The sequence below is a fragment of the Electrona antarctica genome (assembly GCF_951216825.1).
Source record: "Electrona antarctica genome assembly, contig: SUPER_24_unloc_1, whole genome shotgun sequence".
Lineage (NCBI taxonomy): Eukaryota > Metazoa > Chordata > Actinopteri > Myctophiformes > Myctophidae > Electrona > Electrona antarctica.
The window spans coordinates 4091-30000 of record NW_027638775.1 but is presented as its reverse complement, the minus strand read 5'-3'; the positions used below and the strand labels follow the sequence as shown (position 1 = coordinate 30000).

Sequence of the window (25910 nt, the reverse complement as noted above, 5' to 3'; positions counted from 1 at the left end):
GTGGTATTTCATCATGAACATTAGTGAGGACCAAGTGGACTCTGAAGTGGTCCTTTAAATTATGACTTCACCCATTTTCAACCTATCCTCATATAATTGGATATACTTCAGTACTTCGGTTTTTATTTAAAAAATAAATAAATAAATAAAAACTAAAAATTGTACTCAAGTAGAGATTCGGCGTAGACGGTGAAGGTACAGTTGCAACTATGATACTCTTTTTTTTAACCAAGTATAGAGGGTGTGAGTGGATAAGTTACCACTAAGTTGACATTTTGAAAGCTCTCGCGGCTGGGGCTGTGGTAAAAAAGTGCCTGCCCAGGTTGTAGGTTCGAATCCACGGCCGTGCATCAGGCTTTGCCCGGATGTCTACACCAGCAGTAGGTCACCCACCCCTGCAAGTATCACCCACGGCACCCCCCAATTGCATTGTTACTTACTATTGACGGTTATACGTAAATATGTGACCAGATTTTCACCAGAGGAGAAAAACTGAATTTATTTATATTTTTTTCCAAAATGAGTTACTAGCACAGGCAGACTCTTCACATACTGTCTGAAATAAATATTAGAGCTGAAATAAATGCTTAAACATGTAGCTAGAGTCCACAGAAGTGCAAGACATTACTCTATAAGCCATATCTCCAAAACTGGTGGGTCAAACTGAACAACCGATATGTCGATTTGAAGCTATGATTAAAAAAAAAGAATCCAATGGCAGTCCCTCAGTCAAATTTGGCCACATATGTGCGTCCTTCTCCCCCAAAGATACAGTATGTCACGAGGACAACCCGTCAGTTTCCGTTAGGAGGACGGGCTGAAAATAATAGTTATACTTGCCGTTTAACCACTTAAAAACCCCAGCAGCATCCCTATTCTGGGGGGGGAACATTCTCCAAATATAGCAGATCTACAAGCGCACAACGCGTCACACGCACCAAGTAAAGCGCGTGTGACATTGATAAAGTATTCTGAGGCACCCCTGGACTTCAAGTATCGTAATACAAATGTGTGTGTGCGCGCGTGTGTGTGTGTGCGTGTGCGTGCACTCTCTCCAGGTGCTGGCCTACTACAGCCTGTACGAGCAGTGCGAGCAGGCGGTCATCATCAGCGAGAACTGGCTCAAGGTGCAGGCGCCGCCCGCCTGCGAAGCCGAGCCCCTCAAGATACAGCTGGACCGCTGCAGGGTCAGTATGTCGACCCCCTGTGTCTTGTGTGAAAGAAAGCAAGAAAGCAAGCAAGAAAGAAATAAGTTATTTTGCTCCTGGCCTGAGCTTTGTAAATGTCACACCAATTCCATTTACACAACTTTAACCCATTTAGGCCTGACGTCGAAATAAAAAAAACGTTCGCTCTGAAATAATATATATTCAAAGATGTGTGCTGCATTTTTACGATTTTTCAAAAATAGCAGACCTACAAGTTCATAGCGAGCCACTCGGTGCCGCGCTATGAGCTTGTAGATCTGCTATTTTTCAATAGCTAAAGTATAACATAATGCTTAGTTAAAACACCAAAAGGCGTTCCCGCCCATATAATACTGTAGGCCATTCCTGCTAGCTTGGCATGGCCAGATTAATATCATTGCGTAGATATTTAGTCTGGATCTTCGGTGTGGAAGATTTATTTCCAAGGGGCGCGGTTTTTACAAACAGATTCCAACGTCAGAGCAAATAAGTCTCATTTTGAATAGTGGGCTCTTTGATTGGTCACCCGCAATTCTGGGGTGAGCGAAATGTAATTCAAACTGAGGAGTGCCAGAACCGATCTCCACCGGGGATTTTATTTTCCTGTGGGCAGATTCGTCACAGAGACAAGAGAGATTATACGAGATCGTTTTCAGGGCCTGTTGAGAACTCTAAGCAGTGTCTCAGAACGTCTACTTCCGCATTTGACCACCAAATTTTGGTGGTCAAATGCGGAAGTGCAACCGAGCGCTCAATGTTAAAGCCCAGCTGCACGGGGTTTCCCGGTCATGAATCCACGGGTCCGCCTGTAGTCCCTCCTCCTACCACTAGGGCCCAGAGCTTCAACGTTGAATAGCCTCACTGGCCCCTTTGTATAACCCCCCCCCCCCCCGCATACGCATAGAGATAAAGAGTATCTTGCGGTGGCTTCATGTTGTGTTTTGACTTGTGTGTGTGTCTGTTCTTCTTCATGCCATCGTGTCTGTTCACCTCAGCTCCTGGCTGTAAGTATCCACATGTCTGTTCATTCACTTCATTATATGCATAACAACATACTGTACAGACATACTACATACCAGTGGTTTTCAACCCGTTTCATATGAAGGCCATTCGGCATTTGAGCCACGGACCACCATTTGATTGAGATTTAGGGCTCCATTTTCGTCACCGCTAAACCCCTTATCCCTAAACTTCTTTTTTACTATTTTGAAAAACATTTTTGAATAGTTCAACTAGCCAATCTACATTGACACGTTGTGAGCTTGTAGACTGGCCTTTTTAACTATTTGAAAATGTTTAGCAAAATAGTAAAAAAAGGCAAAGAAGTTTAGGGATAAGGGGTTTAGCGGTGACGAAAATGAAGCCCTTAGCCTCACAGACCCAAAAACTAAAGAATATTTTTTTTGTTACCGAAATCAGAATTTGGTTTTATTTTACGCTCTCAAGAGTTAAAGATCTATAAGTATAAGGGTCCATTTGGTTACCAACTCTCCATCATTTAGCCGGTGACCACCTGGAACCCCCTATAGGACCACTGGTGTTCCCTGGACCACTGGTGAAAGACCATTCTGAAAACCACTATATACACACAGTCAGTATAGACTCTAGCCACCCGACGCGGTGTGAGAAGTTCAGTCCACATGGAGGCTATCTGACTGATGCTTTTAATCTTTGAATTTATAACTGTTATAGCAGCAGTTGTGATAGTTGTGGTAGCAGCAGCCGTAGTAGTAGTAGTAGTAGTAGTAGTAGTACGTAGTAGTAGTAGTAGTAGTAGTAGTAGTAGTAGTAGTAGTAGTAGTAGTAGCAGTAAGGCTAGGCAGTAGTAGAAGTAAAAGTTATCCATAATATATCATTTTTGAGTGGTGTAAACCACTCCTACGACTGGCTTTGTTAGTTTACGTGTCTGTCTGTCTGTCTGTCTGTCTGTCTGTGCTCAAAAAATGAGCACGGTTGCTATGGTCACCCAGTTCACGGGTGTGATTTCATTACGTCAGACATTACGTCAGACCACAGCTGATCAGTCTATATAAGACCTTACACCACTCAGTTCACACGGGTGTGATTTTTTTGTTCTACAAGGTCAAAGGGTGTCTGTCAAAGTAATGCAGCTAAACAGACACCGTTCCTGGATCTTCTCTCAAATCCATTTTTATCTCAACTCATTTTTAGCTGAAGTAAACCCACAAGTAAAGGACGTCCTTGCAGACTGGACGCGTTTTTTTCGGAAAAGCGGCGGAAAAAACGCTGCTAAAAATCCGAAAAACAAAGCAGTGTGCAGAGACCTTAACTGTTCACTTTGTCTGAGAATGCCAACATGAGAATTGAGAGACTCCCCCCCCCCCCCCCACACCCCCCACAGACCAAAAAAATAATAATAATTGGAACAGTGGGGGAAACTTTGAAGGCTAGATTAAACCGCTCCATTTACAGCAACAACAAAGAGACGGAACTGTCTCAGAAAAACATGAGAGTGAGCTTAGCTGTCGTCGTGCTGGCAGCGCCACGAGACCGGCGGAGGAGTTTTGTTCAATACTTCAGTAGAGCAGGCTGAGTTTAACCCATTTTGAATCGAGATCAGATTCTAAAAAAGTCTTCTACATCCTGACAGTTTTCTGAAAAAGCTATGTTTCTATGTCAGTGGTTCTTCGATTTTTCAAAAATAGCAGACCCTCGGTGGCGCGCTATGAGCTTGTAGATCTGCTATTTTTCAATAGCTAACACCAAAAGGGGTTCCCGCCCAGAATGGGTTAAAATAAAGCCTCTTATCAAGGAGCTGAACTCTCTTTAACCCGTTAAAGCCGAGAAAGCATCCGTGTCATTTTAGAGCTTAGTTATATACAGTATAGCAACATAGGTTTTTTCTGAAAACTCTTCGGATTTAGAACAGACCCGCACTGTGAGCTTGTACAGCTGATATTTTTGAACATTTTTGTAAAAATCTTGAAAGTGTTGAATTATTCTTTTTCATTTTTAAATTTAGAGTAGCCAATTATTTTTACACCTTTTGTAGTCGTTATGCCAATGAATTCCTCCCACACACATTTCGTGTGTTGACGACCGCTGTTGTATCCCACTGGCTCACCTGCCAGTGAGGAGGAGCCCCCACCGGGAGGACTACTCACTCCCGCCCAACACTCCCTGCTGACAGGTGCCGTCCTCCTCCCAGCCTGTAGGTGGGAGTATATGTACAATGACCGTTATCACCCTCCCCGCCCGGGCGGCTTCCCTCCCCAGAACATTGAGACGGCATTTTGTAGAATCGGAATCAGGTCTAAATGGGTTATGGTTCTGTTATTTATCACTAACTCACTAGTGCAGGTACGGTACAAGCAGTGCAATGTTGGCTGTGTGTGGCATCATATTCCCACAAGACTTTGCTGTCAACAACAAACAAAGCAAAGCAAAGTTCTTTGTTTACCCAGGGTGAATGGACTAAGCTCGAGATGCTTGTTTACAGCCAGACCCTGCTCATAGAACATTTCATGGTAGGGGTTCAATGCCTTGCTCAAGGGCACTTCAGCGGTGGTAATTTTAACGTGCCGGTCCGGGGATTCGAACTGGCGACCTTCCGATAACAAGACCGCTCCGCAAACCGTTCGGCCACCGCTGCCCATTACAACACAATACTAATTATGATCGTTGATCGTTGAAGGTTGAATTGCAGAGATTGAGCAATAGATTATTTTTCCAGATCAACACTGGAATATTATCTGGACCAAAAGCTTTAGATGACTTCAATTGTTTGGTGGCTGCTATATTGATGGTAAATGGGGATGTATTGATGTTCAGCATATCTGAAACCTGTAGAGTGCAGGCTTCTGGAAGTCTGGCCTCCTTACCAAGAAGATTTTTAAAATGGTTAGACCAGTTTTCCATACGCGATGATCGTAGTGGATGTAATACAAACACGATGAGTCGAATAAATGATGATCCCTAATCCAGCTAATCCCTTTGGTAGTAAAAAATATATATTTAAAAAAAGATATAATAAAGTTGTAGATCTGCTATTATTGGCCAAGAGATGTTGTGCAGGGGGAACAAAGAGTGCACCAAGTACAAAGGTAACTCACGGCTAGATTACTAAGTATAAGAGCACATTTTTCGCTGTAGACTTTTCACACTATGCAAAGAAAACACCTTTTTCTATATTATTAAACAACATCTAAAAGTGATAGAGGTGGTTCTTGGTGTTGCTAGAAGACATGCATTATACGTACATTATAATGGTATAAGATCTAGTATTAACCCATTTTGACTAGAGATCAGATTCAAAAAATGTCTTCTACATCCTGACAGTTTTCTGAAAAAGCTATGTTTCTATGTCAGTCGTTCTTCGATTTTTCAAAAATAGCAGACCTACAAGCTCGTAGCGCGCCACTCGGTGATAGATCTGCTATTTTTCAATAGCTAAAGCATAACATAATGCTAACACCAAAAGGGGTTCCCGCCCAGAATGGGTTAAGTATGACAAAATGTAGCTGTTGTACTTGTATCGCTCCCGAGAATAGTAATTATGTTTTTGAGAAATGGGCATCGATAGCCTTTCTTGAAGATCTGGCGCGCAGCCTTACTTAGATTACGGAAATGTTGTTTTTATGCACATTGTTTGTGTTAACCCACTCTGGGCGGGAACCCCTTTTGGTGTTTTAAAGCATTATGTTATGCTTTAGCTATTGAAAAATAGCAGATCTACAAGCTCATAGCGCGCCACCGAGTGGCGCGCTATGAACTTGTAGGTCTGCTATTTTTGAAAAATCGTAAAAATGCGACACAAATCTTTGCATATATATATTCTTTCAGAGCGAACGTTTTTTTTTATTTCGACGTCGGGCCTAAATGGGTTAAAGGTCAGTAATCATAGCCACTACAGCTCAGCTTTATATGCCTCTTGAAACAGCACACTGAGTGGGTGTATGTTGATGTCGCTTTCCAATTTCTATTATTTATTCATGTGCTCGGTACACAAAATGTCTTCTAAATCCTAAGGCCTCACTCAGACCGTTACTGCATTGCTGTATGCTTGTTGGATGAATGTTGTGTAGTGTCATGGCCGCCCCAATGCATTTCCAATGGGAGTCACATGGTTTGACACAACATTTGTGTTGTGTGAGGGGGAGGGGGCAGTCGAAACACAGCTGAAAGCCTTACAACAGACCATGTGACCTCCATTGGAAATGCATTGGGGCGGCCATGACACTCACAACATTCATACAACGCTGTAAAGGTCTGAGTGAGGCCTAACAGTTTTCAGAAAAACCTATGTTTCTACAATATGTCAGTCTTGCTCAAACTATTCGATGTCAAGGACCCCCAAAAGTAGACAGTATTTGGCCTCCGATCCCCCCCATCTCAAAGTCATTGTGTTCCAGGGACACCCATGAAGCAAAGATTTGAGTTAAAAAATGCTTGCTTTAAAATAATATATTCAAAGCTTTGCACACATTTGTGACCGGGTCTGGCAAATAGGCCCTCATCTCGACCAGAGTAATTTTTCAGTTTTTTACAGATTATTAAATTACAGAATGTAAGCTTTCATTATGATGTATCATTCAATGAAATTGGAAAATATTTGAAGGAGATATGACCATTTTAAAATGATTGTGCCGTTTTACCCAAAGCTGAGAAAATCCCCTTTGAATGTTCACAACATTTCAACACCTAGAGCTGGCTAGCCTACTTTGACTTATAAATGTATACATTTCATTTGCCCAAATCAATAATCTGTTGGAATGAAAACCTTCTTCAACATTCAAGCTGTGTTAATATGAAAAACAAAAGAAAATCACAAAAAAACCAAATCAAGTTTATTTTAGATTTTCTGCCTTTTCATTATAGGCGAGATGAGGACCATTTTGCTAGACCTGGTCACAAATATCTATCTCTACAAGCTTGTGTATGAGCTTGTATATCTGCTATTTTTGAATAGCGAAAGTATAAAATAATGGTTAAAGTGGCTAAAATACAGCCACAATCTCAATTGACAATCTTAACGCGTTAAACACAATGTGTGGGACGTGCGTCTTTAATTTTAATCAGTTCTCATCAGTACACCAATCACCAGCTGGCCTCGACTTACTTGCTCACAATATCCAGTGGTGGAAAGTAACTAAGTACTTTTACTTAAGTACTGTACTTAAGTAAAATGTTGAGGTATTTGTACTTTACTTGAGTATTTCCAATTTCCAGTACTTTTACTTCTACTCCACTACATCTCGGAGCCAAAATCTGTACTTTTATTTGAAAACTTTAGTTACTTTTGATTAGAAAACATACATTAACTAACCACTTTAACCCTATACATTTCGGCCATTGGAAAATAGCCGATCTACAAGATCACAATGTGTCACAACGCGACGCATTGTGAGCTTGTATCGGCTATTTTCAATAGATTTTCTACACATTTTGAACTTGTGAAATGGGACATTCTGCAATATGAATACTTTTACTTTTAGTACTTTAAGTACATTTTGATGCCGATACTTTTGTACTTTTACTCAAGTACATTTTCAATTCCATACTTGTACTATGTCTAATTGTAGTATTGGTACTTTTACTTAAGTAAAACAATTGAGTACTTTTTCCACCACTGACAATATCTATTCATGAGCTGCATCGGTGGTCCTCTGCTCCTGATGAGAGGTGGCTCCCATATCTAAATGTTTGATTTGTTTACACGTTCTTTGTTTCTTTGTTGTTGTAACCAAAGCCACCACTGTACAAGTGTGTGTGTGTGTGTGTGTGTGTGTGTGTGTGTGTGTGTGTGTGTGTGTGTGTGTGTGTGTGTGTGTGTGTGTGTGTGTGTGTGTGTGTGTGTGTGTGTGTGTGTGTGTGTGTGTGTGTGTGTGTGCAGTACATACAGTATGTTCTCATGAGTACTGAATCACCAGCTCAATCGTTGAGCGTTCATGTCGTCACTGTCGGGTGGAAACCTTGTATGTCCAGAAAGAGAGTGTTTACTTTGCAAGAAATAGAACGGAAATGTTTCAGAGACAAAAAATAATCGGAAATAGCTAGGCATGTAACGATACACTCAACTCACGATACGATACGTATCACGATATGAGGTTCACGATACGATTTTCACGATATTTTCAACACAATTATTTTCCAGACAAATGACCAAAAAACTTTTTTTTTTAATGATTTATCTTCCCCCCCCCCCCGCCCCCCCCCCCCCCCCCCCCAAGCTTTTTTCACAATTTTGATTTAACTACATTGCAAAAGTAGCATTACTTTTCATGTAAAATTACTTAATTTCTGTGCAACAACTGTAAACAAGCTTTCTTGTTTAAACCTAGCTCGAGTTAACATGTGGCATCTTAGGATAGATGTAGACCTATTTGACAGTGCAGAAACATAATTGCCTTCCTTGATGTATTAATGAGCATCAATTAACGACCATCACCTGGGCAGTGAAATAGCCAATCTACAAGCTTGGCGCTGAGCTTCAAACTTTTAGTTAACTGTTAAAACAGTCCTGGTGACTGATGCCTTCACAGTCCTCCTTCTAATGCATGAGGGGGCCGTGCTTTTTTTGATTGCTTCTTTCATTTATTTTCATTTATTTTATAATTTTTATTTCCCTTTTCCCAAAAAGATTATTGCCTTCAGGCAATAATCTTTTTGGGGAAAAAAGAAGGTCCAGATGGACCGAAACTTAATACAAGTATAACTCATGTACCGAGCAGATACTCAGTGTATCTTTCTTCTTATCACCCAAAAAGATTATTAAAAATAAATGATACAATAAATATCGAATGTCTAAGTATTGTATCAAGCAACTTAAAAAACTGTCTGGAGGGGAACACTAAACCCAGAGTAGACGTTCAAATGACCCCAGACATTGAAAGTGAAATATCGCTTTAAGTGACGAAAAAAAATAAGTTTAAAAGTTGAAACGAGGACGTCGAGGAGATACGAGCTTTCTTCCCCGACAGCGTTGATAATTATGTTTCACAGTGTTAACACGACGCGACTCAAAAGAGACGAGCTTGTTTGTGAAGGATTAGCAATTCCTAAGTGGTTTAGATTTCTCTCTTCGGGGTTGTTTTACAAGCAGCTCTATGTGATGAGTATTGAGGATTTAATTTGGCACGACACGGAATGGGACTGGCAATGCCAGAAGACAACATTTCTCTCTTAACCCATTTTGGGCGGGAACCCCTTTTGGTGTTAGCTATTGAAAAATAGCAGATCTACAAGCTCTTAGCGCGCCACCGAGTGGCGCGCTACGAGCTTGTAGGTCTGCTATTTTTGAAAAATCGAAGAACGACTGACATAGAAACATAGCTTTTTCAGAAAACTGTCAGGATATAGAAGATATTTTTAGAATCTGATCAAAATGGGTTAGCAGTGATCTGTCGTATTGTTCACACACAGATTTATTTTCTTCGAAATTTCAGACGCGGAGAGCGAGTGACTCGGGCGTTTGAACCTGCGGATCAGCGACGCGTCTGCTCATGAGGGGCGCGGCCAGGGCTGCGTAGCGCGGGACAAAAAAGCTGACCACAATCCAGGCCTAGTAGTCGCCCGCGGGCGCGTGCACAAAACGAGCATGCATTGCGTCACGTTCACCTCTCGTTGAAAATTGAATTACCGACACGCGTAATTTCTTTAGTCACAAATGTAAACGGCACGAGGTCTAGTTTAGTCTAGTTTTTATCTGTTGACGAAATTGTCAGTATATTAGTTTTAGTTAGTTTTAGTCATCACAGCTCATCTTAGTCAACGGAATCTCCTCTCCTCTCCTCTCCTCTCCTCTCCTCTCCTCTCCTCTCCAACGCAGGAGGAGGTGGCGCGGCTGGAGGCGGTGCAGCCGCAGGTGACCCGCCTGGAGGAGGCGCTGGCGGCGCTGAAGCAGGGCCAGCGGGATGGCGAGGGGGCGGAGCTGGGGGCGGACCTTGACGCCACCTTCCTGGACGCGGACGTGGAGGCGCTGAAGGAGCACTTTGAAACGGTGCTGGAGGAGCTGAGGGAGAGAGAGAGGCAGCTTAAACTGAGTGAGGACGCACACACACACACACCACACGCACGCACACACACACACACACACACACACCGCACGCACACACACACACCGCACACACACCGCACGCACACATACATTTAAACCACTAACCGGTGCGTGCATCAATATGTCCGGACTATGTCAAGACTTGGTCTTGTCCGCAAATTTAGGTTTTCGACATTCAGTAATTATTTTGATCATAAGACCCAACGATCACATGGTTTCTGGGTGTACCCTTCGTCGCTGATCCTGGGGATCATTCACAGGCTAGCGCTAGAGCGCCCTCTACTGTAAACAACTGAAAACACATCATGACGAGAATCTCGTCATTGGCAGTCAACACCTTAGTAGCCCGGAACTATTTAATCCATTTCATCCATGTGCCCATCATCTATAGCACACGGACCACTTTTACCGGCGCACCGACAGTTGCTGTGCATGTCTGTGTAGCAGCTAACAATAGCCACACCACTCTAGAGTCGATCGACAACAACGGGAGACAAGCATAAATCTATCGCGACTAGCGACTGGACCGCGGAAGGCCGTCAAACACAGGATATTTTTTCAGAATTAGACGGGATGATTTAGATCGGGAGTTATGATCGTTTTAAGATTTTCGTTTTCGTCCGCTAAACTGGCAGGGAACATTTTCGATGACGTGTCACTTTTTGACACGTCATCGGAATGGGCAACAAGTGCTCCAAGGCTCTAGAGCGATGCGATCGGTTTTGATATCATTAATCTCCGTCCTATTTATCAATCTCCGGCTTGGGCACTTGACCATGACCTTGAACTTGACGGAGAACTCCGCCCCGGGCTTCCATGGTGTTAAGTATAATTAAAGCAGGTCATGTTTGCATGTTTGGAATTGCAACAGCTGAAATCAATACTATATCAGTATTCTGATATTAACCTGCGGGCCGCATTAAGTGAAGGTGGGGGCCGCCAGTTGCCCACCCCTGCTTTAGTGGTACTGGATATGCAGCTCGGCAAAAAAGCCAATTGATCCCAGTGTGGGATGCGTATACCCCCCGGAAAGCTCCTTCAACTTGGGAGACATGGCGGAACGAATATTGAGGAGGGGGTGATGAACGTCTTGAGCTGCAGGCGGCGGGCCATCGGGACAGTCGGTGTGATTGAAATAAATGAGTTTTAATCACTTTTCCGTCGCTCGCTCGCTCACTCACTCACGCCTCTGCATGTCGGGATGAGGCGGCACACTGCTGGCTTTTTTGGGCACTAAGCACTTGCGTGCGTGCGTGCGTGCGTGCGTGCGTGCGTGCGTGCGTGCGTGTGTGCGTGCGTGCGTGCGTGCGTGCGTGCGCAATGGCGAATGGACCTGGCAAATGGGCCCCGGTGCAAATATTTTGTTTAGGTCCCCTAAAAAATAAAATATGTTTCATTGTACCATCTTTCGTGCCATTGTACCGTCTTTGAACTGTACTTAACCCATTTTGACCTGAGATCAGATTCTAAAAATGTCTTCTACATCCTGACAGTTTTCTGAAAAAGCTATGTTTCTATGTCAGTGGTTCTTCGATTTTTCAAAAATAGCAGAAAAAATAGCAAAAATAGCAGACCTATACAAGCTCATAGCGCGCCACTCGGTGGCGCGCTATGAGCTTGTAGATCTGCTATTTTTCAATAGCTAAAGCATAACATAATGCTAACACCAAAAGGGATTCCCGCCCACAATGGGTTAAGCGATCTGATAGATACCAAGAAGGAGTGGACAGTGATGTCACTGTTATGCAACACGGAAGTAGTATCATATGGACTTGAAGCTGTTTATAAACCAGTCATCCTTAATGTTACTCTTCCTGCGACCGATAGCCCCTGAAACCAGGCTTTCACCCGTCGTCTTGACTCTTTTTTTTCCTTCTTCTTCTTCCCCCTTCATGGGCCCCTTGGGGGCGCTGCTGGGTGCATTGCACCGGTTGCACCGTCGATATATTCGCCACTGTGCGTGCATGCGTGCGCAGTGTGCGTGCGTGCGTGCGTGCGTTTAGTTTTCTTTGAAATCTTCCAAACTACTCTGTGAACTCTGCCGAATGCGGCCAATACAATCTGCCTTCCCTGAAATGAATAACACGTCGATACATCATCTGAGTCAGTGTTTGGTGAAATAAAACAAACACGTATAGGGCCGCCATTGTAAATGAGGGCTATAAGGTCTATAGAGAGAGAGAGAGAGAGAGAGAGAGAGAGAGAGAGAAAAGGAGTGAATCAATGAGAGTGGAATATACAAGTGTGTTTTGTAACTCTAGAATGTTCTCCCCCCCCCCCCCACCAACTGAATGATACAACTTCAGCATTGTCTACTTATTCAGAAAAACAGCCTTTATGTCATTGCTCGCGCGCGGTGAAGGACGACGCCACCTGTGAGTGACTGTGGTGTGCTCGCTGCTACATCGGTCTGTTCCGTGACATAAATGTTGCAGGTATAGGCTATCGTTGTGAAGGTGTTGTTGACTCTACCAACAAACCGCTGTCATCATCGTCAACAGCCCAGTGTGTCCCGACTAGACGCTGAAACTGTCTGATGTTTTGGCTCTGTGAGTTTTAGTTTTAGTTGTATTTTATTCGCACCATAGAAACAGTACAAAAAGGATTTTGTACATTATTAAAAGACATGCAGAAATAAGTGCAGGTGAGAAGGGAACCCCATATACTGTAGGGCAGGGGTAGGCAACCTTTATTATCAGAAGAGCCATTTTTGGCCCAACAACGTATTACAATTCTATCTGGAGCCGCAAAATATGTTTGTTTTAATAAAGTAAACTTTAATTATTTGGGATTTTTCTGGTCTTTCAATATTACATTTTATTGAAAATGAGTGGAATGCCCCTTTAATAGTGATCTTCTTTAGTCTTCAGTTCCAAATTTGCATTTCCACTTTGTTTACAATGTCCACCATTGTTGATTTTCCAAGCTGGCATGGAATGGAAACCAGCCTGGTTTTATCTAGCATCAGTATTATAATGACTCAAATATTAAATTATCTGCATATCAGCACCCCCACCACCTCAGGACATTGTGGTACTGCAGCTAAAACTGCTTTCAAAGTCCAGAAAGAAATGACAAGGGCTGGTTATATCAGAGTGGTGATTGAGGCTCAAACCATTAGAAATAACTTTGAGGGACATAGACAATATGATATTAAATATTAAAAGCAGTTTTAAAATGCATGTTATTTGCGCTTTAATTACATTTTTTGCCTACTGTATTCACCTATCACGTATACATAGGCCTACTGTAGGTGAAAATGACAAAATGTGTGATAAATATGAAATAGCTACTCCTGTGGAAGGGTTATCATACAGTACATTCATCTACTTATTTTGAACCTATAAACAATTTAATATAGGTATGGTTTTGCCCACTCAATTCATAATTAACGTTCTCAATTTTGGGGGTCTGGTTCATGGACTAAAAACCGGTTCTGAACTGAACCGGTGGAAAAGGGGCCAATTTGTCACACAGCGAAGGTGCATAGGGCTTAACCCATTCTGAACGGGAACCCCTTTTGGTGTTTTAACTAAGTATTATGTTATACTTTAGCTATTGAAAAATATCAGATCTACAAGCTCATAGCGCGCCACCGAGTGAAAATTGAAAATCGTAAAAATGCGGCACAGATCTTTGAATATATATTCTTTCAGAGCCAACGTTTTTCTTATTTCGACGTCAGGGCTAAATGGGTTAAGTGGTCCAAGTGATTAGACGAAATTAAATTAAGTGATTAATTGTTCTGCCATTATGCTTCCTGTCCTGCGGAGGGCGTTGGATTGCTATAATTAGTCTCCCACACTGGACCTGACGGCGGGGTTACTGTAATAAATTAGATACGTCCTTCCTTCCGTCTTCCTCGAGGAAAAACGAACGCTCCGGCGTGGACATTAACCCATTTTGGGCGGGAACCCCTTTTGGTGTTAGCATTATGTTATGCTTTAGCTATTGAAAAAATAGCAGATCTACAAGCTCATAGCGCGCCGCTGAGTGGCGCGCTATGAGCTATTTTTGAAAAATCGAAGAACCACTGACATAGAAACATAGCTTTTTCAGAAAACTGTCAGGATGTTAGAAGACATTTTTAGAATCTGATCAAAACGGGTTAAAAACGATCCGAGACACGCGAGCTGTCTGTCTTTTGTAATGCTAATGTCATGCAAATGTCTCGTATCGGCGTCGTGGGCTATTTTCTTTGTAGTGTGGCGGTATCGATCACCGTTACTGTTGTGTGCCACGCTGATTGAAATTCAAGTGCACACGACACACAGACATATGTACACGATGCGCGCACGCACACGCACACACGCACACGCACACGCACACGCACACACACACACACACACACACACACACACACACACACACACTTACATACGTACACAAACACGCTGACGCAATACTCACAAACAATAACAGTACACTACACGCAGGCACGCACGCAGGCACGCACGCACGCAGGCACGCACGCACGCACGCACGCACGCACGCACGCACGCACGCACGCACGCACGCACGCACGCACGCACGCACGCACGCACGCACGCACACACACACACACACACACACACACACAGTGTCACATTGAAGCGGGGACAGTTTGCATGCATAATTTATCATTAGAGTTCAACGGGCTTGATGGAGGGTGCCACAAACGATTTAATCGTTTGAGTACGACCAAACCACTCGAGGCTGTATAAATTTCATACAGCCTCAAGTGGTTTGATTCACACCGCACAGAGCTTTGATTTATACTCATTCTTACATTATTTCTACCAAAAAATGGCCTATTTTTTCGGTGTACGAGCTGCTGTCCTATCAAGAATAAATCAACCGTTTCTGATGGCAGAGGTTCATCATGTTTCATATTCAGTGAAGTGGGGCTGCGATGATTGTGTTTTACTTTTTTCATGACTCAGGTCAGAATAAAATAATGGGCCCTGGGTCTTTCTTCCCTATTACCTTAATAGTGCTTTTGTTCACGCTGGCAGAGCCTCCTTTGGAGTTGCAATGTTCTAAGGCTGCCAAGCCACACTGCGATGGTAAATGGACTGCATTTTATGGATCACACTTCTAGTCAACTACTGACCTCAAAGCTCTTTTCGAAACACATTCAACCCTGCACTTTACACACCGATGATAGAGGAGTCCGCCTCGCCAGGAGCACTGTCTGTGACCCATTCGAACCCGGGAAAGCATCTGTGTCATTTTTTTTAATTTTAGCTATTTTTTTAAGTTGTATTTATACTCTGTATCTATACATATGACAAATAAACCTGAACCTGAACCAGTATACAGTACATCAAAATTATGAATCATGATCATATGTAAGCCACCAAATTCTCCAAGCCTCCCCTCGTGAAAATATATATTTTTGTAGTCTAATCTTTGCTTCTGGGGGTACCTGGAACGAAATATTTTGAGAAATACAAATCATTTTGGGGGTCCTTTGACATGAAAACATTTGAGCATCACTGTTATAGAAACAGACGTTTTTCGGAAAACTGTCAACAGACATTTGTTGAATCGGCCTCGGGTCTCAACGCGTAACTATAGCACTGGCTCGTGGTCACTCAGTCACTGACCTCGTGCCGGTCGAGGAGAGCGGCAGGTGTTTTCGGTGACATTTAGAATGGGACCTGATATCGCCGTATAACACTGCTCGAGGAAGGTGTCTATCATTCTCCAATCGCAGTATCGTCAGCGAACGGCACACTAATTCTCGGGGCGTCGTTTTCCTCGCAGTCATTATCGGTGTACAATGGAGAGAGCTTAACCCATTTTGACCTGAGATCAGATTCTAAAAATGTCTTCTACATCCTGACAGTTTTCTGAAAAAGCTATGTTTCTATGTCAGTCGTTCTTCGATTTTTCAAAAATAGCAGACCTACAAGCTCGTAGCGCGCCACTCGGTGGCGCGCTATGAGCTTGTAGATCTGCTATTTTTCAATAGCTAAAGCATAACATAAATGCTAACACCAAAAGGGGTTCCCGCGCAAAATGGGATAATCTCACTCCAGTACCGTGCTGTGTCTGGTCCAGTGGCAGCAGTCTTGTTTGACCTTCACTTGGCCGTGTCCTGTTCTGTTTCGAAAAGAATACAAGCATCCAGTCAGGCTACAGAGTATAACTGATGTCCTTCAGCGTCTCTAAGAGCATGTTGTCGCTGCCTGTCACCAGGCAGAAACCTCTTAACGCCATTTAACTTTTTGAGTGGTGCTAGCCACTGCTATAGACAGCAATGTGTGTCCCTATAGCTGGGTCTGTCCGTCCGTCCGAGTACGGAAATAGCAGGCCAGGGACGAGGGCGACTGTGGCTCAGGAGGTAGAGCAGGTCGTCCAATGATCCATGGGTCGGCGGCTCCTCATGTCTACATGTCGAAGTGTCCTTCGACACTGAACCCCAAATTGCTCCCGATGTGCTAGTTGGTACCTTGCATGGCTTCCGCCGCAATCGGTGTGTGAATGTAAAGCACCTTGGATAAAGGCGCTATATAAATGCACCATTTACCATTTTATTTACCACAATCTTGAGTGGGGGTGTCTTCGCTCACCCGTACAGTACAGTACAGTACAATACGAGTAGTACCGCTAATACAGTACAATACGTATAGTTGCACCACTCGGTTCACATGGGTGCGATTCTTTTTCTTAGAAATGAACGCCCTACTTCGTCACACTACATCTGCTATTTTTCCTTTTTTTATCATTTGAATCGTGAGAAGTTAACAGTTTTGGACCATATGAGGTTTACACCCGACAGCGACGATAATGCTGTAGGGCTCAGTAGGTCCACAGTATTAAACGCTGTTGTGAAATCGATAAATAACATTAGAGCCGTCGTGTTGTCAAGGTGCTTTAGCCACGGAAGTGCAAAAGTGCTGAGGACGGCGTCTTCGGCGCGTCTTACTCTTCGGTGCTGCTTGCAATCCAATCCGCGCATGATGATTACAGTCAAATTAAAGTTTCCCCAAAACATCTAATTTACAATCAAGGTCTAAGTACTGCAGTACACAGGGCTGAAAGCATTTATGTAATTGTGGCTCGGGGCTATTTGGGTACATGGTGAATAGGTGACGCGGTGGAAAATACGCACTAGTTTTTGAGGTACTGTCAAAAGTCTCTGACAGTACTTGAGTAGGCCTACAGAATGTCCAAGTTTCAGTACGTTATACTTCTACTCCACTACGTCTCAAAGGCAGAAGTGACGCGGCATGAAGGGACGCGCTACTGCATGTATGAGCTTGTAGATCTGCTAGGTTTGAATAGCCAAAGTATAAAATATGGATAAAGTGGTTGAAATGATTGGGATGCAATATTAACTGATTTACTTTGAGAACCAATGCCCTACCAGTTAAATAATCCCCTCTGCCCGTGTCATAACAGTAGGCGAAGAGTGAACATTCAGTTCAGAGATTTGGTTGTAGACTATAGGGTAAAAGAAAAAAGTTGGGGACCTAGTATAGACCCCTGTGGGACTCGGCAAAGTCCAAAGGAAACCTCATACGTCCAAAACTTGTTACTTGTCCGGATTCAAATTAAAAACTAGCAGATCAACAAGCTCGAGGCAGCATTTCGAGCTCATAGATCTGCTACTCGACGCTATACTAAAGTCAAAGTCGTACGATTTGTCACACACGTAACCGCAGTGAAATTTGTTCTCCGCATTTGACCCATCTCTTGGAGTGGTGAGCCACAGCCAAGGAGCGGTGAGCTGCAGCCGTGCCGCGCTCGGGAATCATTTGATTAGTAGATTTGACCCCCCAATCCAACCATTTGATGTTGAGTGTCAAGCAGGGAGGCATTGGGTCCCATTTTTTACAGTCTTTGGTATGACCCGGCCGGGGATCGAACCCCAACCTCCCAGTTTCAGGGCGGACACTCTAACCACAAGGCCACTGAGCTATGATCAAGTAGGGCAGTTAAATTACCAAAGAACACATAAATTAAAATATGGAGATTGGAGTTTTCTGACCCAAAGCAACGATGCGACCGGCTTTAAGTGATTCAAACACAGCGAATCTTATGGAGATTCATACGCTACCGAATTAAAAAAAAAAAGCTGAATGTTAGGATGAGATTTATATACGTGTACAAGAAAGGGCATGACTTAATAAAATCTCTTCCCAGGGTCCCCGAGCAGCAATAGAGACAGCTCACGATCACCCTTAAACTTTAGTCGGCGACAGTTGACTGGACACAAGTAATTGGTCAGAGAAGACCTAAGAGGCCTGGAGATGGTATTTCCACTGGCATTTAGCCAGATTCTCCATGCTCTGTACGTAGGTACTCCAAAGATGAAGATAAATGAAAACTTTATCAACCATAAAAAAATATGTTTTGTTTTCAATTTACAACCTTATTTATATTGACACTTTTTAAGTAATTGTAAAAGTTGCTTTGCTAATCCACTGCAGCCCTCCGGTGAGATCAGCGTTATCGTGTTTTTATTTTGTTTTTGGGTTTTTTGGCGGGGGGAGAGGGGGGGGGGGGGGTATTGGATTTTGATTTCCTGATCTACTGTAAGAGGATATTGATATTGATATTGAATATTGAACTCTTTTGAACTCCCCGAAATCCAAATCTTATCCGATCTGACCTTTTTTGCTACTAACTGTTGACATGGAAATTTCGGAAAATTGGACAGCTTTGGACATGTGAGGTTTCCTGCCCCGACAGAGACGATGAGGTCTTACCGCGCGCGTGTGTGTGTGTGTGTGTGTGTGTGTGTGTGTGTGTGTGTGTGTGTGTGTGTGTGTGTGTGTGTGTGTGTGTGTGTGTGTGTGTGTGTGTGTGTGTGTGTGTGTGTGTGTGTGTGTGTGTGTGTGTGTGTGTGTGTGTGTGTGTGTGTGCGTGCGCGTGTGCGCGCGCGTGTGCAACAACAAACACACACACACGTGCATGAAGCAGCATGTTCAGATCAGGCTGCGAGGCACACACACACACACACACACACACACACACACACACACACACACACACACACACACACACACACGCGCACACACACACGTCCTAGGACGGCAGAGAAACTGATGAGTATTGACCAGGAAACACGCAATCAGCCTTGTATTCCAAACTGTATCCTATACGCTAATCAATAGCAGTCTACAGGAGAATACCCATCATCCCCTTCACTGCATAACCCATTCTGACCTGAGATCAGATTCTAAAAATGTCTTCTACATCCTGACAGTTTTCTGAAAAAGCTATGTTTCTATGTCAGTCGTTCTTCGATTTTTCAAAAATAGCAGACCTACAAGCTCGTACAACCTACGAGCTTGTAGATCTGCTATTTTTCAATAGCTAAAGCATAACATAATGCTAACACCAAAAGGGGTTCCCGCCCAGAATGGGATAATAGAGTCACAGCAGCAACCTTACCTGGGGGAATAGACTGCTACAGAAAATAAAGGAAAACAACCCCCAAAATAAGTAGATACAAGAACTCTTTTTTTCCCCTTTTCCATCAGCCGGACGACTCTACAGAATGATTGATGTTTCACTTCAAATCAATACCACCGCTCTATTTAACCACTTGACACTTTTATTTTGCTAAGGACGTGTGACGTCCTGGGAATAAAACCCACAGGTGCTAAGGACGTGTATAGGCGTCCTTAGGTCTTTTTTATTGATATATAAATTGCAAAAGTTGTGTTAACCCATTTTGGATAGAGGTCGATAAAAAAAAGGCTTCTAAATCCTAACATTTTTCTGAAAAACTTTTTTCTGTGTCAGTGGTGCTCAACCTTTTCATGTCAAGGACCCCCAGAATTATCTCTATTGGGCCACGGACCCCCATCTCAAAATATGTAGTTCCAGGGACCCCCCCAGAAGCAAATATTATCGTTAAAAAATTTCGCTCTGAAATATATATTCAATGATTTGCGCCACATTTTAATGATTTTTCAAAAATAGCAGACCTACAAGCTCGTAGCGCGCCACTCGGTGGCTTGTAGATGAGCTTGTAGATCTGCTATTTTTCAATAGCTAAATTATAACATAATGAACACCAAAGGGGGTTCCCGCCCAAAATGGGTTAAAGAAGAATTCCGGACTAACATTTTCTTACCTTAAAGGGGAAAACCACCCATTTTCAACATTTTACTATGTCATTAATATACCTTAGAGCTGTTGTGTGGAAATAATAAAAAAGTCCCCCCATTCTGTGTTTCCTAGAACTGTAATTATGAAAAAAATCATTAACATGGTGAAACACATCTTGATGATGTCATCAAGATGTGTTTCACCATGTTAATGATTTTTTTTTCAGACCTCTAGTTCTAGGAAACACAGAATGGGGGGACTTTGTATTATTTCCACACAACAGCTCTAAGGTATATTAATGACATAGTAAAATGTTGAAAATGAGTGGAATGCCCCTTTAATCTGACGTCATTATATATCCAACAGTGGGTCGCAGACAGAGTCTTGGACGTCGTGAGTGAATAACCATTTATTTCAAAGAATTTCATGACTAAAATTAAAACTAAATAAATTCCACAGAAAATGTGAAAATAGACGTGCTGTGATCTGCTATTTTCACTAGTTTGGGTCCCGGCGGGAGACATCACATTTCTCTCTCGGGTCACGGGCTAAAACGTTTGGGAACCACAGCACTAGATGCTATAGTTGCATCTGTACTTGGACCGTTTTTTTTTCTGTCTACACCAAATATATTTGGCAAAAAAATAGCACATCTACAAGCTGACATTGCGATGTGTTGGCGACACGTTGTGAGCCTGTAGATCGGACAGACAGACGGACGGACAGATCTATACACCACATCTCTCTTTCTTCCTAAGTCCCTGTATCTCTCGATCACGCCTCTCGAATTGAATTGCGTCCATGTGTCGTTAGTGTCTACGAGTAAACAGCCCCGCCTTGTCAGACCCCCTCGGTGGCGCCACATGGAGGTGCTCTGCTGACACCGCAGCACAAACAACCTCACATACCATGACCTCCACCCAGAGATGAATTAACCCATTTTGCGCGAGAACCCCTTTTGGTGTTAGCATTATGTTATGCTTTAGCAATTGAAAAATATCAGATCTACAAGCTCATAGCGCGCCACCGAGTGGCACGCTACGAGCTTGTAGGTCTGCTATTTTTGAAAAATCGAAGAACGACTGACATAGAAACACGTAGCTTTTTCAGAAAACTGTCAGGATATAGAAGACATTTTTAGAATCTGATCTCAGGTCAAAATGGGTTAATTAGAACCAACCTCACATACCATGACATCCTCCCAGCGATTAATTCATTAGAATCAACCTCACAGACGTCATCAAATTAAACATTGCTTACTGATGGGGTCTTTTGCTAATTATTCATCTTTATCATTCTCTCTGTCTGTGTGTGCGTGCGTGCGTGCGTGCGTGCGTGCGTGTAGTCTTGGAGAGCCTGCCTCCCGCCCGCTACAAGGAGACCATCGCCACGCTGTTGTCATGGTTACAGCAGTGCGAGGCCAAGCTGGCCATCCCGTCCACGGCGGTGACCGAGTATCCAATCATGGAGCAGAGGCTCAACGACGTGCAGGTAAGCCACGTGTTCAACGTGGACGCACAAGGGCGCGCCGCACACACGTTTTAACACTTTAGGTAAGGTATAGGTTATGTGTCCGGTGTAGCTCAGTCGGAAGAGCTCTCGCCTTTTCTTTTGTTTTAATATTCTTTATTTACCCAGGCAACACCCTGCACATAGAAACACACAACACACACACACACACACACACACACACACACACACACACACACACACACACACACACACACACACACACACACACACACACACACACCTGGGAGCTGACAAGTACAACCACAGTCTTATACTGTTGGCCACTAAGCAGCTCCAGGGGGAGCAGTTGGGGGTTCAGTGCCTTGCTCAAGGGCACTTCAGCGGTGTTGGGGTGAGTGATGACAATCACTTCCCCACCCAGATTTTTCCTGCCCGTCCGAGGAATCGAACCGGCAACCTTTCGGCAACAAGGGCGCTCCTCTAACCCTTAGGCCACCGCTGCCACAAGTTCATGGATTCGATCCCCGGGCGCCGCCGACTCAGCGTCTGAGTAACACGGCTTTGGGTGCAGCAAGCACTGGGAGCTGATGGTATAGGTGCAGTGGCCCTCAACCTCAGCAATCCATCTCCCGGGGGCCTATAGCGCACTGTTATGGGGCCAAATTATACGGCACACTTTAAGGCTTGTAGATCGGCTATTTTCGGCGAGGTTATTTAATGTTGAGGGAAATAAGGAGGAAGGAGGGCTAATAAAGAGACATTTGGAATCCGGTGCAACTACTGAAGTATAGTGTTTAAGTGGTGTCGTTTAGATTAGATTTCCTTTATTGTCCTCGAGGGAAAAGTCGTTTGGCAAAGTTCTCCGGTACACAGGGCTTTCAGAAAACCACCAAAGGGTCAGTTTGCTTTTTCCCAGTCCGCTGGGTTGCATATATCGACGCTGTCGGGGGGGCAGGAAAAAAACCTCTCATCTCCATAATCTAACTTGTTGTGGTTTTTGCTCTTACTTTTTTTGTCAATTAAGTTAACGCTCTACTTGATAACGCCACAGTGTCACACAAAAGCATCAAAAGTATAGCAGATCGACGAGCGCTACGAAACGCTGCGTGAATTTGACTCCCGAAACGTAACGTTTTTTTGGACATACAAGGTTTCCACAGAGACGATACCGTATCTGCTCCCCGTCGACTCTGTACAGACGGTGACATCAGCAGTTTGGTGAATACTCCGCGTGCCGAGTCAGCACTTTGTGTTTTACTGATATTCATCTGATCGTTTTTTTACCTCCAAGATTGTAGAAATGTCCCCCTTATGGTTCTGGTGTTACATTTTCTACTATTAAATGGACACTGACATTCAACCGTATAGGCCCGGGGTTTGATTTGTCTCTGCTTTTTATGTACCCTCGCTCTGGTCGTTAATTTTTATATCCCTGAACTGAATTAAATATGCGCATTTCTCTTTGGGAAATTTAGTGGTCTACATTTTCTTTCAATATAGCACTTTGAGATTTGTTTCAAATATAAAGTGCGTGACAAATTAAATGTATTATTATTACTATCGCTATTATTATTATTATTGTGACCACTTTACTATGAAAGTCAGTCAGTCACTCAAAATCCCCATATATGGGAAAGCCCCCATATGGTGCCCAGGTCTCGTGACATCGCGTGACATCATCAGGGATGGAGATCCCTGATGTCGTAGTAAATGCGACCTGCTGTCGCAATTAAGCCCATATATGGAGATCCCACCGATTAATATTGGCCAGCAACTCTACATCTGACCTCAAACCTCAAACCCTTAGATCTCCATACATGGATATATGTCAGAACCTGTTCTTTTTCTGAGGGGCGCCTCCTATATTTGTCCCCACACGTCTCAATATTTGCCATTGACAATGAAAGGAGAAATTAGGTCAAATGTCTGCCAAATATATTTGTAAGAATATTTACGTCATATGTAGACGAGCAAATCAGCTAACCAATCACATAAATTCAGTTGTTCATGAGATGATGTATAATGATAAGATATGTTTTGGCTTTTTCTGCCTTTATTGATAGGTTGAAAGTAGTCTGACAGGAAATAGGGAGAGAGATGGGGGGGAAGACACACGGCAAAGGCCGTCGGGATCGGGAGTCGAACCCGCGGCACGCCGTCAGGCCGGCTCAGCAGCCCTAGGTGCCCGGACGGTTGACCAGTCAGAACCTGTTCTGACATTGCATATGTTTTTGTTTTTTTTTAATCTTTATTTACCCAGGGAAGTAGCTGAGCACAGGTGCTCATTTTCAGCAACGCCCTGCACATAGAAACACACACACACACACACACACACACACACACACACACACACACACACACACACACACACACACACACACACACACACACACACACACACACACACATTAAAACCTGGGAGCTGACCAGTACAACCACAGTCTTATACTGTTGGCCACTAAGCAGCTCCAGGGGGAGCAGTTGCTCAAGGGCACTTCAGCGGTGTTGGGTGTGTGATGACAATCACTTCCCCACCCAGATTTTTCCTGCCTGTCCGCGGAATCGAACCGGCAACCTTTTGGCAACAAGGGCGCTCCTCTAACCCTTTGGCCACCGCTGCCCCATGTTGATCCGTCCCAATCTATCCTTCCTCTTCGATGTCCCTTTTTTACTGATACAAACTGAAAGTTATTAGTGCAGCCGCGCCCGGCAGCCGGCGAAAACTAGAGTTCTCAATAGGCCTGGAAGTTAATGAGGTAGACGGGGTTGGTGTCTACAGCTGTGTTTAACCCATTCTGGGGGGGAACCCCTTTTGGTGTTAGCATCATGTTATGCTTTAGCTATTGAAAAATAGCAGATCTACAAGCTCATAGCGCGCCACCGAGTGGCGCGCTACGAACTTGTAGGTCTTCTATTTTTGAAAAATCGAAGAACGACGATAGAAACATAGCTTTTTCAGAAAACTGTCAGGATGTAGAAGACATTTTTACAATCTGATCTCAGGTCAAAATGGATTAAAATACACACGACAACAGCAGCGCCAGCGGTGCAATCCCACGCTCCCTCTTCTTTTACGGCCAACCGTAAAAAGGTTTTACGAGCGCTGAGCATTTTGAGTGGCGCTGCCAAAACAGCACTCAAACAGCATGTTTATGCTGGTCAGTGGTGGAAAAAGTACTCGTATATTTTACTTAAGTAAAAGTAGCAATACTGCAATATAGAAATACTTCATATTTCTGTTACAAGTAAGAGTTCGTAATTCAAGATGAGTGAGTGAGCTTGCAGATCTGCTGTTTTCATAGTCACAACGTCCGTTTCAATAATGATTCAGTCCCGTGCGTGCGTGCGTGCGTGCGTGCGTGCGTGCGTGCGTGCGTGCGTGCGTGCGTGCGTGCGTGCGTGCGTGCGTGCGTGCGTGCGTGCGTGCGTGCGTGCGTGCGTGAGTGCGTGCGTGCGTGCATACGAGAGAGAGAGAGAGAGAGGCACAAAAAATGACAACCGTTATTTGCAATTTTGCACAACCTGAGGGTGTTGAGTTGAGAACAAATCGCAGTTGAAAGATTTGCGCGCACACACGCGCGCATGCACGCACGCACGCACGCACGCACACGCACACGCACACGCACACGCACACACACGCACACGCACAAAATACCTGCCTGCTGTCAGCAGTTGCTTTCGTTTTAGTTCCCAGCCCAGGGACTGAGACGCAGCAGCAGCAGTGAGTGAAGCATGCTGGCTGCTGGATCTCCCGTTTGAACACACTGAGCTGCTGATACATAATACAGTAACATAATACAGTAGACACACTTCAGAGGCTGTTATTCACTGTCTCCTGTACTAACAGTTGGACCAGCGGTGCTCAACCTTTTCAGACCACGACGCCTCAAATTAATCATATTTGAACTGGTGACCTACTCAAATTAATCATATTTGAACTGGCGACCTACCCAAATTAACCCATTTTGACCTGAGATCAGATTCTAAAAATGTCTTCTACATCCTGACAGTTTTCTGAAAAAGCTATGTTTCTATGTCAGTCGTTCTTCGATTTTTCAAAAATAGCAGACCTACAAGCTCGTAGCGCGCCACTCGGTGGCGCGCTATGAGCTTGTAGTTCTGCTATTTTTCAATAGCTAAAGCATAACATAATGCTAACACCAAAAGGGGTTCCCGCCCAAAAT

At 43.7% G+C, this 25910-nt stretch overlaps 1 protein-coding gene across 1 annotated transcript in view; it reads left to right on the top strand.

Moving 5' to 3' along the window:
• Positions 1 to 21744, top strand: part of LOC306917692 (dystrophin-like) — a gene marked incomplete at its 3' end in the record, with an annotated part of 361506 nt that extends 339762 nt beyond the window's left edge. Inside the window, exons 23-25 of the mRNA XM_079530601.1 lie at positions 1059 to 1187; positions 9976 to 10189; positions 21599 to 21744. Of these exons, the coding sequence (XP_079386727.1) occupies positions 1059 to 1187; positions 9976 to 10189; positions 21599 to 21744 (489 nt within the window). The remainder of the gene's footprint in view (positions 1 to 1058; positions 1188 to 9975; positions 10190 to 21598) is intronic.
• Positions 21745 to 25910: the final 4166 nt, after the last annotated feature.